The 14,355-nt window shown below is 35.3% G+C and overlaps 1 protein-coding gene across 12 annotated transcripts in view; it reads right to left on the bottom strand.

The window, feature by feature from the left end:
• Window positions 1-1,371: 1,371 nt before the first annotated feature.
• LOC108560592 (transient receptor potential cation channel trpm) overlaps window positions 1,372-14,355 on the bottom strand; it is an 85,351-nt gene continuing 72,367 nt past the window's right edge. For 5 of the 12 annotated variants that reach the window (XM_017918220.1, XM_017918218.1, XM_017918223.1 and 2 more), the window contains 19 exons: window positions 12,262-12,421; window positions 10,898-11,034; window positions 10,724-10,771; window positions 10,042-10,198; window positions 8,088-8,229; window positions 7,578-8,020; window positions 7,340-7,520; window positions 7,079-7,265; window positions 6,816-7,027; window positions 6,554-6,706; window positions 6,256-6,318; window positions 6,075-6,137; window positions 5,698-5,898; window positions 5,292-5,640; window positions 5,087-5,232; window positions 4,122-5,025; window positions 3,849-4,058; window positions 2,888-3,361; window positions 1,372-1,823 (listed from right to left, as the gene is read on the bottom strand). In XM_017918220.1, coding sequence (XP_017773709.1) covers window positions 1,375-1,823; window positions 2,888-3,361; window positions 3,849-4,058; window positions 4,122-5,025; window positions 5,087-5,232; window positions 5,292-5,640; window positions 5,698-5,898; window positions 6,075-6,137; window positions 6,256-6,318; window positions 6,554-6,706; window positions 6,816-7,027; window positions 7,079-7,265; window positions 7,340-7,520; window positions 7,578-8,020; window positions 8,088-8,229; window positions 10,042-10,198; window positions 10,724-10,771; window positions 10,898-11,034; window positions 12,262-12,421 — 4,679 coding nt within the window. In that variant the 3' untranslated portion in view covers window positions 1,372-1,374. The remainder of the gene's footprint in view (window positions 1,824-2,887; window positions 3,362-3,848; window positions 4,059-4,121; window positions 5,026-5,086; window positions 5,233-5,291; window positions 5,641-5,697; window positions 5,899-6,074; window positions 6,138-6,255; window positions 6,319-6,553; window positions 6,707-6,815; window positions 7,028-7,078; window positions 7,266-7,339; window positions 7,521-7,577; window positions 8,021-8,087; window positions 8,230-10,041; window positions 10,199-10,723; window positions 10,772-10,897; window positions 11,035-12,261; window positions 12,422-14,355) is intronic. The other 7 variants (XM_017918226.1, XM_017918222.1, XM_017918221.1 and 4 more) reach the window with 7 other exon arrangements.

The raw sequence follows: 14,355 nt of genomic DNA, 5'->3' as shown, positions 1-14,355 counted from the left end.
ACTCTTCAGCATTTCACTGATTATATTTTCTGGCTCTAGCAGAACTCCCAATTCTGCCTCCGCCTCGTGCTTCCTTCCAACCCATCTGCAGCACCTAAATAGCGTGTGCTCAGGGCTATCGTCCTCCTCGCAGAAGTGCAGGTACTTGCCAAAGCATCAAATAAAAATCTATGTCCGCGACGATATGAGCCTCACTTTGTCATCAAACAAACCGTTTTCTGTTCCGGAGCCGCTGATTGCCCAGACTTACCTGAAGGATTACCGCAGAAAACCAGAAAATCTAGATTAGACCCTAACCAAATGAGGCAATGTATATAAAAATATTGTTTCGGGTTAGATCAATAAATAAATAATCAAAATTGTTTAAAATATATTTATTTACTTTTATAATCATAATAATAGAACAGCAAATAAAAGGACAAAATAATTATTATTTTTGTATTCCAACAATCAGAAGAGACATGGTATTTCCTTTTTTTTGTTGGTTTGATCACGTACGCTCTTTCAGACATGCCATTACAATTAACAAAATCATAGGAGACACGGTAAATCAGAATATCAAAAAAAAGGAATAATAGCATTAATCCAATCAAATACGAAAGGTTTCAGCAGATAATCAGAATCTTTGCATGCGTCGTTCAACTCTTTCGGATATGAGGATAAAGATATGCATATGAAGATATATTTCTTAAGAGGTAAAAATCATGTTTCGATCACACGCATTCAATTTTGTTTTCATTTTTTTTTTGTATATAAGTTTTAAAAACACACACTCACAACAGTATAATATAATAGAAGGTAATAATAAATATGTGTATAATGTTTTTTCTTGTTTTGTTTCTCTTTCCTTACAATGTTTAACGCCTAACATCTCAACCATTCACATAGTTGTTTTTTTTTTGTTACTTTCCCTTTCTTTCACAGATATATTGCTATTCTCCAAAATATAATTCCCGATAATCAAATCATTGATTCACCTTGAGCTTAACATGTATAATATATTTTCTCTATACAAAATCAAGGAACGATTTGATTGTTGATTCATCTGTGCCGACTAAGTCATATACATATATAGATTTTCTTTTAATATAAATGTAATTTACATGTATATATATATATATAAAAAACAAAAAGAATGAAATAAATTAAACAGATCAAGTTACTTAATTACTGACTAGTTATAAAATATTGTCGATTTTATTCAATTTATTTTCAATTCTTTTCTCGAGTTGGGATCGGGTTTGGTAAAAGGTGTTCTTTGTATGCGGAGGGAACCGGCGTCGAAAAAAACTTTTTCTTTTTGTGCTTCGTCGTCGCTGGAGATGCAGATAACAAATAATAATACCGTTTCAGTTTAGTTTCGTTTCGTTGTTTTCAACACATCGTTTCCGATTGCATGTGCAAGCTCGCCTTGCTGTCAGCCTTCTTGACGACTTCCTCGTGTATGGGAAGCTGTGAGGAGTCGACGACGATCGTCGGTCTAGGAGGAAGAGGTTGAACCAGTGGCATGTTTTCAGAACTTTCCTCCGATTCCTGTCTGGGATTCACGCAGACTATCGGCAGCATTGTGTCATCCTCGATTGCACTTGCTCTTCGCAGAGATCGCCCAGGATAGGAGTTCCTGAATTCCCTGCTTTCCTGCACCACAGTTAGTAGAGCAGGATTCTGCTCGACCGGTTCATCCTCATCCTCGTCGTACTTCCTTTGGATCAGATCCTCCATCAACATGTAATCGTATTCCTCGGCACTGCGAAGATGCTGTTTCTCCATGAATAAAGCGAACTCCGGATTCGACATTTCGGATGCGCATCTACGGCGATGACCTGAAATTGATCCAAGATATTCATTAAAGCGTATGTAAATAAAGATCCCAGTTAATAAAACATCACCCAAGTACTTAAAAGAAAATACAAATAACTCAACAGAAATTGTGTATATTACAAGGACTGCGTCATGCCTAATTTGCAAATATGTGAAAGCCCTGAAAGAGAAGTAACATAATAGGCGCAGGTAATTGGTGCAAGAAATATATGTAGAATATAAAGGTTTACATAAAAAATACTGTTGGTTTTCCTTGTACAAATAAATTATTCGGAAAGACTTGAAGATTTATTAAATTTAATTAGCTTCAAAGTACATATGTACTGTATGAATATATACTGTTAGCATTTTTCAAGTTTGACAAGAAAATGAAGAATAGTTGTGACTTTATAGTTTTTATTTATTTATTTTTATTTAACTACTCCTGTATTTAAATTTATTACTAATTAAAATACTCCAATCGACTTTATTCATTAATTAGTGACGAATGTGATTAGTAATAATATCAAAGTGTTAATTTTTTTACTCTAACTGTATAAGTATGCGATTAGAAGTTACTTGTTAAATATTGTATAGTGAGTAGACTGCTTAAGCATATACTTAAACCGGGTTGAACTATAAAAATAATTCTGTTTTTTTAATCCTTTGATTAGAGTGATTAGTATAGGAAGGTTAGATTTGCGCATACAAAGCGGGTGCATGCTTGCTTATCATTAAAACCATCATGCATATCATTAAAAGAGCATCCTCAAGAGCGAGTTTTGGTGATAGAAATAAGAACATTTTATAGATTTGTTTTGTGATAGAGATAGATAAAGATAGAGGTACAGAGACAGACAGACATAGAGAGAGAGAGAGAGAGAGAAGAGGTAGATAGTAGGAAGGTGTGAGAAACATGAGATGATGCTTGGTTTCTTCAGTTGTGCATAACTTTTTGTATGTAGTTTGGTAACTGTAGAGACCTAGCTTCAGAATAATGCTAATGGAAGAATGCGTGGATGTGTGAAAAAAGAAAGAAAGATAGAAATGAACATAATTGTTGATGATTATGTATGTATGTACTAACGATTATGTACGGGGGCCGATTGTCCGGGTCTCGGGGGCGAAAGGAGTCGGGGCGTACGGGGCGGACTGAGGAGTCCGCAAACGGATTCCAGCTCGTCGGTGATGCTCGTATACTCTGTGTGCATGGACATGAGCATCGAGCGGGGGTTATGTGGCTGCGCGTTCCCATTACTAACACCACCACCTGCTGAATTACCTGCGGGGGCGGCGGAGCTGACGGAGGCGGCGACTACCGCCGGGCCGGCCGAGCTTGTGCCAATGCCGCACATGCAGCCGCTGCTCGATGATGAAGGTGGTATCACATTGATCTTTGGTTCTGCGAATGCAACGTTCCGTTCCTGCACGATGGCACGGAGCTGCAGGCTGTTGCTGCCGCCCCCCATCACCATCGGCTCCGAACTATCCGGTTCGGATTGCGTTTCGGATAGTTGTCGTCGCGTTAAACTAGGTCTGCTTCCGCTAAATGCTTCTTCTCCTGCGGATTCCATTTTATTAAATACACGTTCACTTACTCCAAATTTATTATTATTAATTCCAAAATGTAGCAACTTCCTGTAAAGCTATCTTCAAATACTACATCTATGTCGCATCTGAGCATTACTATGCAGTATAACAAAGTTATCTTCATTTCCGAATAAACAAAGGACTTAGCTCCTAACATAGACTTTGTAAAATGTCAATGAATTCATCAATGCTTCCAAAATTATTTCTTTTCTTTGGTTCTTTAGAAACGCTGATTTACACAAATTCCGCTTTAAATGATGATGAAAATAGCATGATATATTAATAAACGGACCATTAGTAACATTAGTAGTAAGCTTTACCATTCGATTTTTATCAAAATTCTATTATTTTTTCATAATTTTGATTTTTATAGAATAGTTTAATTATTAAACACTTAGATATAAACCCAAACCCATAATTGTGGAGTATGCAGATAAATAAAAAATGTTAATGCTTACCATAACCACCTTCGGAGTTTCTCCTCCCGCCGAAAGAATCGCGTCTTCTCTGGGCGTACCTAAATTTCAGCGATTCCAAGGTCAGCGTCTCCTGGGATACTTTATACTCATCCTCCTCCGTGTCGCCCCGATCACTATCAACAGATGTTTTCGAATCACTACTTCTCTGACGTTCTATTTGTTCCATCATGTGTATCTCCTTCCTGCTGCCTGCAAAGCAATTCAATATTCTATTAATTAAAATGCACGATAATCAAAGGTCAAGATTCGTACCAGCTGCTGACATGCTTTCCAGGTGCTCGTCACTTTCCTCAGCTACCGTTCGAACTTCATAATGAGCTCCATCGTCGAATATGTAAGCATCCGGCCGAACCTCGGTCAAAGATCTGGTGGGCCTCTTCCTCAGCGGCTGTAGCAAACCGTGTGAATCATCCGAAGGAGCGTCGGATCTTTCACTGCTTCTTCGTAACCTATCGCCTGTTCTATCCGGCGCCAGCGTTTGTTTATCATCCGACATCCGTTTGGCTGCGAGGAACCTGTGCATCATTTCCGCTAGTTCATTGAAAGCCTCGCCAATTTTCCTCGAGCGAAACTCGATATTCTGCAGTAAAGTCCCTTGCGTGTTCACTTTTGTGTCAATGTCCTCCACTTTTTGGGCCAGATACTCCATCCTCTCAATCACGACTTTGATCCGATACTCCATGCTTTGCGATTGTTTTTTCTCTTGCTCGCTGAAGTAGCCCTCCACGCACTCCTCCTCAAATTTGTACAGCATGTTCATGGCTTTAGGTTCCAAAAAAAGTTTCAGTCCGTTATCGTAAGTCTCCCTCAGGCCTTTCCTTTTCCTCTTGAAATATTTGAATAATAAGTACATGTGGCAAATGAGTATTACAGGAGGTGGAAGTATCGGCTTCTGTTCATATTCCATAACGACAGTGAACCGCTGGAACATCCAAACTTGGTGCGATACAGCGTTGACTTCGATGAAGATGTTATTGAATACCGCGATAAGCAGATTTATCAACAGGATGTTGGCAATTACAAGGTAAATAGACATCACCGCTGGATTAATCCAACGTCCCGTCAAGCACTCCTCTTCTCCCTCACCACCGCAAGGCGGATCAATTCTATCGGCAAACACTTCTCCGTACAACATGAAATACGGCTCGAAAAAAACCTGTAAACATAGCATTTATGAAATAGATACATTCAATAAACAACTTGAATAGAGTATTTACATCTCTAACAATCCTCCAGCTAGCTTCTTTATTAGGATATAGAATGGATTGCCGACTCACTCCGAAACTCATCAACACCACCAGCAACAACACCACAAAGTATATCATGTTCTTAACCATTTTTCCCATCATAGTAACGAGAGGTCCTAGAAATTAACATTAAATTAGTATTTATTTATAATTTAAGTTAGTGGAAAGTGATTACCCAAATATTTATTAACACCTAAGATGTTGAGAATCCTGAGGTACCAGTAAATACTGTCTACGCAATACATGACACGGCCCACCTCCATTGTATAAGGTTTTAACCGAAAACCTAAGCCAATAAAGAAGAACGTGATTGCCGATGCATCACACAGATTCCACATGTTCGAAGCCCAAACCGCCAATTTGTGACGCACCGCCACTGGTTCAGAGGAAATAATTTCACGAATCTTTTCGCAACCGAAACTACAAATGTAGGAAATTACCACGTACTCTTGCCACCTCGGCGTCTGATCCATCCGCACCAGAACCATATAACTATAGATGATCAAAAAAATCAAATACGAAATCTGAAAATCCAATATAAATTAACTGTTGTCCTATGGTACGCTATAATTAAACCTTACGGAATTAGCCCAAAATTTGGTTATTGGTGCCGTGAAAAACTCATATACTTTCTTCTTTAATTTCAAGGGTCTCGTCCTTTTCTTCTGCAGACTTTTCTCCTCGAACGTGAATGAGTACTTGGTTTCCTCTAAATCCGGAAAAACTCTTCCGTTTTCTTGGACAATGGTGTCTCTCCGAATAAAATTGTCCGATAGTAGAGTCTAAAAGCACATAGCATTAATCTCAAAGCTGAAAATGTGCACCAACTTTAAGCCGTATTTAAATTAATTTATTTGCAGAAAAGGAAATCTCGCCACGCCAAATAGTTACAAATATCAAAGCAAAATCTAATGAGACTGGGGTGAATAATAAAGATAAGAAAAACACCATTGTATACCTTGCTGTGTAGAGAAAGTTGGTGTATTGCTGTGGTTTTAATCAATGAACATTTTCGGCCTTTCTAAAATGCAAATACAACTTTCGGTCTCGATTTTGTGCGGGTAAAATAAAATAAGAAAAATCATAATTTTCGAATGGGAGTCACAGGCTCCATGAAAACGTAATAAGCGAATGTTTACCTTGTTCTGAACGGAAAAATGATGTATTGGCGATGTTATAACCAATGAACGTTTTCGGCCATTCTAAAAAGTAAATCATTCGTCCTCGTTTGTGTTAAAAGTACAAAATATATACAAAATTTGTTAAAAGTAAAAGATAATTAAGAAATAATTCAACACCGTTATTAAATACTACCCGAATTTGCATTATAATTAACGAAATGTTGTATCAATTCATCAATTTTCGGTGAACAAGATTTGTCAGTATGGGATTCGAAACTGTCGTTTCGTGTTAGTATGAGCCTAAATAACAACAAACCTCGGCGTCTGGACTTTTGTCCGGTTCTGAACTGTCATCGTCGTCATCATTTTCTAAATGTTCTTCTTGCGTTTGCGGCATCAACTGGAGCTCTTCAACCGTTTTAAACTCTAACCTGAATATGTATGGTGGGAATACAAGGCCCAGGATGACCTGATTAGGATGAACGAAAAGGAAAGAAACAAAAAAAAAAAAATAAAAATAATTGAAACTAAAATAAAAAAACGAAATCGTAAATGAAACGCTTGCAAAGATTCGTTACCTTGAGATTGGTGTTCTTCCTGGTCCTCAGCCCGCCCATCCAAAGATCGGCTAGTATCACCTGCGAACAAGGATGTGCAAGAAGGGCTCTGTGATTGGCCGCAACTGCAAGACTGAGACATGTTTGTCCTGACCAGTTCCGAAGTTCACAAGTCAATAGCTGTTGAGCCAAATCATCGTCCTTGCGGTAGCAATAATCTAGGAGATCCAAAGCTAAATCGAACTATTAGTTGTAATAAATCCATCGTTTGTCCGTTAACTCACCAATAGTTTCAAACTCCTTGCCGTAACCTCTAAGTTCCTCGTAAACTTCCGTTTCCATGTCCACTGAGGCTTCATGAGCCATTGCCTTGTACAATTTACAGGCGACAAGGGATTTGGCCAAAACTTCCTCGCCACGACTCCACATTAGAAGAGCCATACACTGTCTCTTCGTTAAAACTGCCCAAATCTAAAACGGATTGTTTTATGTAAAGAAAAAAATATATAAAAAAGTAGTTATAATAATTTAAGAGAAAGACTTACAAATAATTCATTATAGGGAAATTCGAAGGAGCATAGTCCATCTTTCGTTGGCAATGTCTCAGCCAATAGACTCATTGCATTTCCGCAGTACTTAACAAATGAAGATGAATGACGGTTGTTGGGCTTTTTATTCATCACTTTGGCGTAGATTGGTCTGAATTTTCGTCTAGTATAATACGCTCTAAAACCAATTCATATATTATGAAAATAATCTAATAAGATTTTTAATACTTTATACCTATAAGCCCCACCCATCAATTTGTTAATAACTAATCCAATATCGTGTAAAGTATAGTTGTATCCTTCCGGAATGGCTTTCAGATCTTTCAGGATGTACCACAAGGTATTGCTCGGACCTTGCTTCGTATTATATAACATCTCGAGACGCGGTATTGTAAGAAATTCCTTCATCCCGACACCCTTCTCAAGCAGCAACTTAACGAAGTCAATTCGGTCGTGTTCCAACGCCTGCATCATGGCTTCTTCGAGCGCCCCTTCAGGCCATTCCTGTCCGTAAACGAAGATCTCGGATCGGGCGATATCCACCCTGTTCCATGTCAAAGCAAGTGAGAGCTGTTCCGATGGCGTCAAGTGCTGTGCCTTGAAGAGGGCGGTCAGAATAGTTTGGTCCAGTTCCTGCGACCTAGAATCCAGATGCTCCGAGATCCTGAACACCGTGATCTTTACAAAGCGAAGAAATGAATTACTAAACCGCGGCAAACGCTGCGAACAGCTGAGAGCTAATTACCAGATTCTTTCTTTTTGTGCACTGAAGCAATTCGCCGTACAAACACTCCGCTTTATTCAGGTCTACTTCAAAGGATCTCTGTATTAACGTCAAAATATAGTCTTTCATGTTTTCTATTATATCGTCAGAGTCGGAAGCATATCTGAAAACATAAAAAATGGGTTGTAAATAAAGAAAGCCACTCCATTCAAATGTAAACATTAAATCCTAAAAGACCGTTTATAAAATAATTTATTGCGGCAGAAAGATAACTTTCAATATTTCTACCTTAATTTATTGTGTATATAAAAATGACTATTGATCGTAGTGGTTCTTGGTTTTGTATTAATTTTGTGAAGGAAACAAAATGGTTGGAATTCTTAGTACAAAGCTTATATTATGATAAGTTCAAAAGATGTTTTAATATAGGTTCTTCTAGATTGTCCAGTCAGTCTGATTTTGGTAAATTAACAATACTACGATTGCAACATTCGCTGATGACACAGCAATCTTCGCATCAGATGAGAATATATCATTAGCATCCAAATATCTACAGAAAAAAATTAGATAAGCTACAAGAATTGCTTAAAAATTGGAGAATAGCAGTTAACGAAATGAAATCCGTGCATATCACATTCACGCTAAAGAAAGACACCTGCCCAACTGTAAGACTTAATGGACAAGATCAGCCCAAAGCAACAAAAGTCAAATATCTAGGCATGCATCTAGACAGAAGACTCACCTGGAAAGATCAGATTTAGGCTAAGAGAGAGCAATTAGAAATAAAGTTTAGAAAACTCTACTGGCTTCTACGGAAATGGTCGGAATTATCAGTGGAAAATAAATTACTTGGAAACAAAGTAATACTGAAACCAGTATGGGCCTATGGTATCTAATTGTGCGGCCAGCAAATCGAACATACACATTATACAAATGTTCAAATCAAAATGCATAACAAATATTATTACACGAAGTTCTTCATATAGATATGGAGGATGCAATAGCAACATTTTGTAGTAGTTACCAAGATAGACTGGAGCCACATACCAATGTTTTGGCTATGCGAGTAGCAATAAAACCACAAACCGGCTGAAGAGTTGCAATCCACTAGATTTTGTATATAGATTTATGTAATTATTATATGTTCAAATCATCATAATGGTAACTACCCACCGGGAAAGATTATCCATTTAATATCAACCGCGATCTTAAATTTACTCAATGTTCACATTGATGAACAGATTGTGAATAAAATTATACGACATAAAAAAAGTTAGTATTAAAATTTTACAATCGGTTCCTTAAACAGGAGATTCAACAACATCAAAGGCGTTTTCCACATACCACGTAAATATGTTTTGAGGAATTTAATATTTCACATAAAACAATCTCGAAACACGTGCGTTATACTGTCTGAAACGTATCTTATTTATTTTTTTTCATTAAAATTCTTTTATATTTTTTTTTGAAGTGACTTATATAAAATTGAAAAGAAGTCTGTTTAAAAGTATATAGCTTTAAATTTTATGTTATTAATATAATATTGAACCGCATTAAATATTTTTGTTTACCTCATTTCATTTCTTACACACTGGGAATAGAGTATAGACATATTGTATTTCATTATGAATATTTTAGTATAGAGTTTTGATTGCCGGTATTGATTTTTACGTAATAGTCACTGGATATTTATACAATTAATATTATTATGATTACGTAAAATAAATATTAATTATATCAATTAAATTAAATATTAGAACAATGATAATATATCACAAATTTAATCTAATAAATTGTATATTATTCTATCTAGTATTTAGATTGATTAAATATGATTGGTAAATCAAAGTGGATTCGCCGGGTACACGAACGCCGGATGTACGCTAAGCATAATCAATCGATGAATTCTTAAATGTTAATACACATGTCTGTTATAATGAGTGAATAGATGCTAATATAATCACAATATACTTACTTGTGCATAAAAGCAATAAGGTCAGCTGCTCTTCCTGATCCATCGCACACAACTACAGGAACCGGAGGATCATCTGTCACGTATTCTAGCACAGCCCTTATTGTATTTGTACCTCCTTCTATCACAAGACATACTACGGGCGTAGTACTGTAAGTATCTGAAATTAACGCTTCATTTTAATATTAGTTTCAAGTATTGTCAAATCTACAAATCCTAATCGCATTTTAAAAAAGATTTCAGTTCATATTTACATATTGAAGGAAAGAGATTTAGCGCAATTGACCATCGTTTTTCACAATTTATTTAACAAATGTTGAATCGTGTTAATATAACTAAATATAATTAAACATATACAGTAAGACCTCGTTTAGGGCTAAGGATGCGTTCCTAGACGACAAGCATATAGCAAATAGGTAACAGCTGTCTTAGGTTTCGAGTAGACTGAGTTATATCGAATCAGCGTTAATCGAGGATGCGATAAACGAGGTTTTACTGTAATATAAAATCTGAGAATAACGTTGGTTGACTGTATATGCATTTAACTAATGTAATTAATATTGCAGTAAGGCAGACTACCGTGTACTAGGAAGTGTTATTTCTAGGTTATTATTTCTGTTCGGATTATTTTCCTCTACGTTATTCTATTATTTTTGTTCTTTTTATTCTTTGATTTTTGACTTACATTCAGTTCCATTGGGATGATATTTTTGCGCAAGACCTATACCTTGACCTACCACCAAGATATGTAACATTTCATTAAGTCGTCAATACAGTCTTCAAAAAGTGTTAAAGTATAACTTACAGATATGAGGAAAGTTATAATAGTATTAAATTAAAAATAATATAGTGTACTTACAAGGGTGCAACTTTTGCATGGATATGAACTTCTCTAGTTTCCTTCTTAATACTATTTCCGCACCGTACTTTCCCTGAGTACCGTTATCAACTAAGAGAAAATATGAGTGTCTATTGTTTAAAACGGCTAATCTTGATCTGAAACAACAAGAAATTTAAAATATTTTATAATTTAGATTATTTAAACATATTTTTGTATATTGTATGTTTGTATATAGATATTTTCGATACCTCTACAACCCCTGATAAACCATTATATTGTGTTTGAAATGGATTAATATTATTTCTTATAGATAAATCTCGAACAATATGAATGTCGAACTGTCTTTAAAAACGTATTGTGTTCGTAGTTTGAGGTTTCCCTTTATACATATAAAAAAAAGAAACAAAAACGAAATGTAGCAAATAGCCTGTCAAAAAAATTATTCTCCATCAGTCATGTTCTGATCATCCAACTCACAAAATTCCCGTGTAACATGCATATATTTCGGCCGTCCCATAAACTCCTATCGCTTCGCCCAACCGCCCTCCTGAAACCCCAGAAAGCGTTCACCCATCAACCATACTCCGGCCGAAAGTTCCCTGATTTACTTTATTTCCCGCACTTCTTCCGATGGCTGAACAACAAAGTGAAATTCAAGTACTTGCAGAAGGCCTGGGACCCGGACTTCTCCGAGGGTGCTTTCATCTACGGCTCGACGCAAGCCATCTGCAGGATAACCGAAATCATCAACCAAAATAATCCCGATAGACTCAAGCATCTGTTAACGATAAACGCGCATAGATCGCTCAGAACGGACATGGAGCTGCGGCTGAGCGACATGCAAAAGCATGTCATCAAACTGCAGCCCGAAGATATTAAGCTGTTGGTACCTATGAAGGTCACTCTGATTCGCGATCGCAACCAAAACAAGTCTTGCGCGGTTTTGCTGAAGAGTTTGTCTATGAAGTGGCATGAGGAGAAGAATATTCTCAAATTGGTTTTGGTCGTCATTGAGAGCGAATTCAGGAGGGACTACGGACACGGTCCACCCTCGGATTGGATAATCAGTATGTTCAATATTGTCCAATGTGTCTTATTAGGTGGTAATTCCATGTCGACCCAATGATACCAATTGTATACGAGAAATAAAGTATATCTTCGAATCAACTAGTCTCTTAATTTCAGTATCATTTTTAACTATTATTACCTTATTATAACCAAAAATTATAAAACAAACAAAATTTTAATTAAACAGAAGCACTTTGATAACACCTGATATAATTGACAAGACAGTTTTCAAAAATTGTCAATGAATAAATCATATATGTTGTTATATCAGTTGCTATGGAATTGTGCAAAGTTAATTAGATACAATTTCTTACCTAGGTGAGGATATGGAGTGATATTGTACGTCCCTGTTAATTCCTAATAATTCGTGATTGTTCTCAATAATTCCCCAAGGTGCGATTCCCAAGGATATGATTTTTCCACTACGTTGAGATCTTTCTGTTAGGAGGGCATCTCCAACTTGTCGTGTTACACCTGCAAAAAAATAATAATTTGTACGTTTATTATAATCATAATTTAGTATTTTATTAATCTTTTAATCAAACGGAAAGTTAGGTGATTAAATTACCTAACTTTCCGTTTTGTCTTAAGCTGCAAAACTGAACGCAACGAATAATGAAATACCAAAGTGTAGATAAATATGGCTCATATCCCTATTCATTATATAAGTAATATACGAAATTAACTTTAATGAAAAGTTACAATTAGTCTGGTGTCTCGAGCGTTTTCTCATTGAATGAGTTGAAACTTATCAAACAAATAACGAGATGTATATTGTGTTTGGAGTAAACCATAACCACGTAAGTGCTCTAAAACTGTAGGGTCTGCAGACGTCGTAAAAAGCAGCTTGGATTCATTACAGAATCCTCGACTCACCATGTTTTTCTTCGTCCGCAGAAATCGGCCGAACCGAGGAAACTTTTCCAAATGTGTGCGTGCGTGTGTATGTGTGTAAGTGCAAACAAACAGAAAATGCTCCTTCGCTTTACTCTGCAGGGCACGTTCAAAAGAATCTTTCGAACGCGTAATTTATTTTAGCTCTTTCACTTGGCGTACGACCCAAAGTAAATTTGATTTGATTAATTGTCTCCTAACAGCTTGAACAACTTTCCGAGGAGCCCTTTAATGAAAAACTTTATAATTGGTGGATCCCCATGTAATCAATATCATTGAAACCTGAATTCAGTTTCATCTAATTGCATATTGATTTCATAAATTTACTACAACTGAATCAATGGAAATAAGAAAATGAAAGTTCGTAGTATTTAGCATAAAATTCATCAGTTGAGGGAAAACTTAAATAAAATATGATTTTAATAGAAAAAAATTGTGAATACTTTTTGAATACATTTTATTAATGAATGAAAAGAAAAATAATAATTAAACCAAACTTGTAAATCGTCATATCAATAAAAAATATTATGAGTAAACCACTTAAGATTCATTTAATTTATAAATGAATCCAGTAGAAAAGCATTTGCTTTAAAGATCTTAGCATAACTATCTAAACTTATTAATTAATTGTTAACAAAAATTAAATTTATTCTAAAGGAATTATAGTACAATGGAACCTCGCATAATCCGTTCCTATTTTCCCCATAAAAACTAATGTAATATACGATTCAATTATTAATTGTAAGTTAGATTAACTTAATCGTTTAATTTAGTTTGAAAATCGAAGTTTCATTACTAAATTCTCTCGTATATTTGAAACGTGATTAATTTCAGTCAAAGCCAAAATGGTCGAATAACTGAAACATTTCAGTGCAAGTTACGAAACTAATGCTTGGGTTAATGATGATAATAAATTATAGTTGGTCAAGAGATACAACAAAAACTCTGTATACATGTAAAATTATTACGTAATTTAAAACAACAGTAATTAAATCTGGGATTACTATTATTTAATACTTATATTAAATTATGGGATTAAAAAAATCTCGACTTAAAGACTTTAAAGCAACGAAAATTTGAAAATTCATATACATATAAGTTATTTTATGATTACATAAGATGTCTTATATTGTTCTCCTTTGATATTACTATATGTATGTTAATTTTTAAGTGAAAATTCATTTATTTAATTACTCTACAACTGCGTACTCTAATTAGATCATCGAATATCCTAATTAATGTCAAATCTCATTCTTATAATTGAAGTGTTGACAGTATATTCACGTTTTATTCAATTAGAAACTTACGCATGCAAATTTGAACAATGAAATGAAACTTTAGTAGTTTTTTTTGTTCATATTTACTAACATATTTACTAGATTTTTAATAATTATGTAGCAATGAAGCTTTTATTATGAATTATTATGTTAGGCAACCATAAAAAAAATAATTTACATTGACATTTCACATTAATTTTCGTATTGATTTAATAATGAAATTTATTTGTAATCTAA

Source organism: Nicrophorus vespilloides, unplaced genomic scaffold (genome assembly GCF_001412225.1).
Source record: "Nicrophorus vespilloides isolate i.1.1-1 unplaced genomic scaffold, Nicve_v1.0, whole genome shotgun sequence".
NCBI classification, from domain to species: domain Eukaryota; kingdom Metazoa; phylum Arthropoda; class Insecta; order Coleoptera; family Silphidae; genus Nicrophorus; species Nicrophorus vespilloides.
The sequence above is the reverse complement of the archived record's forward strand: the minus strand, read 5'-3'. Positions and strand labels throughout refer to the sequence as shown.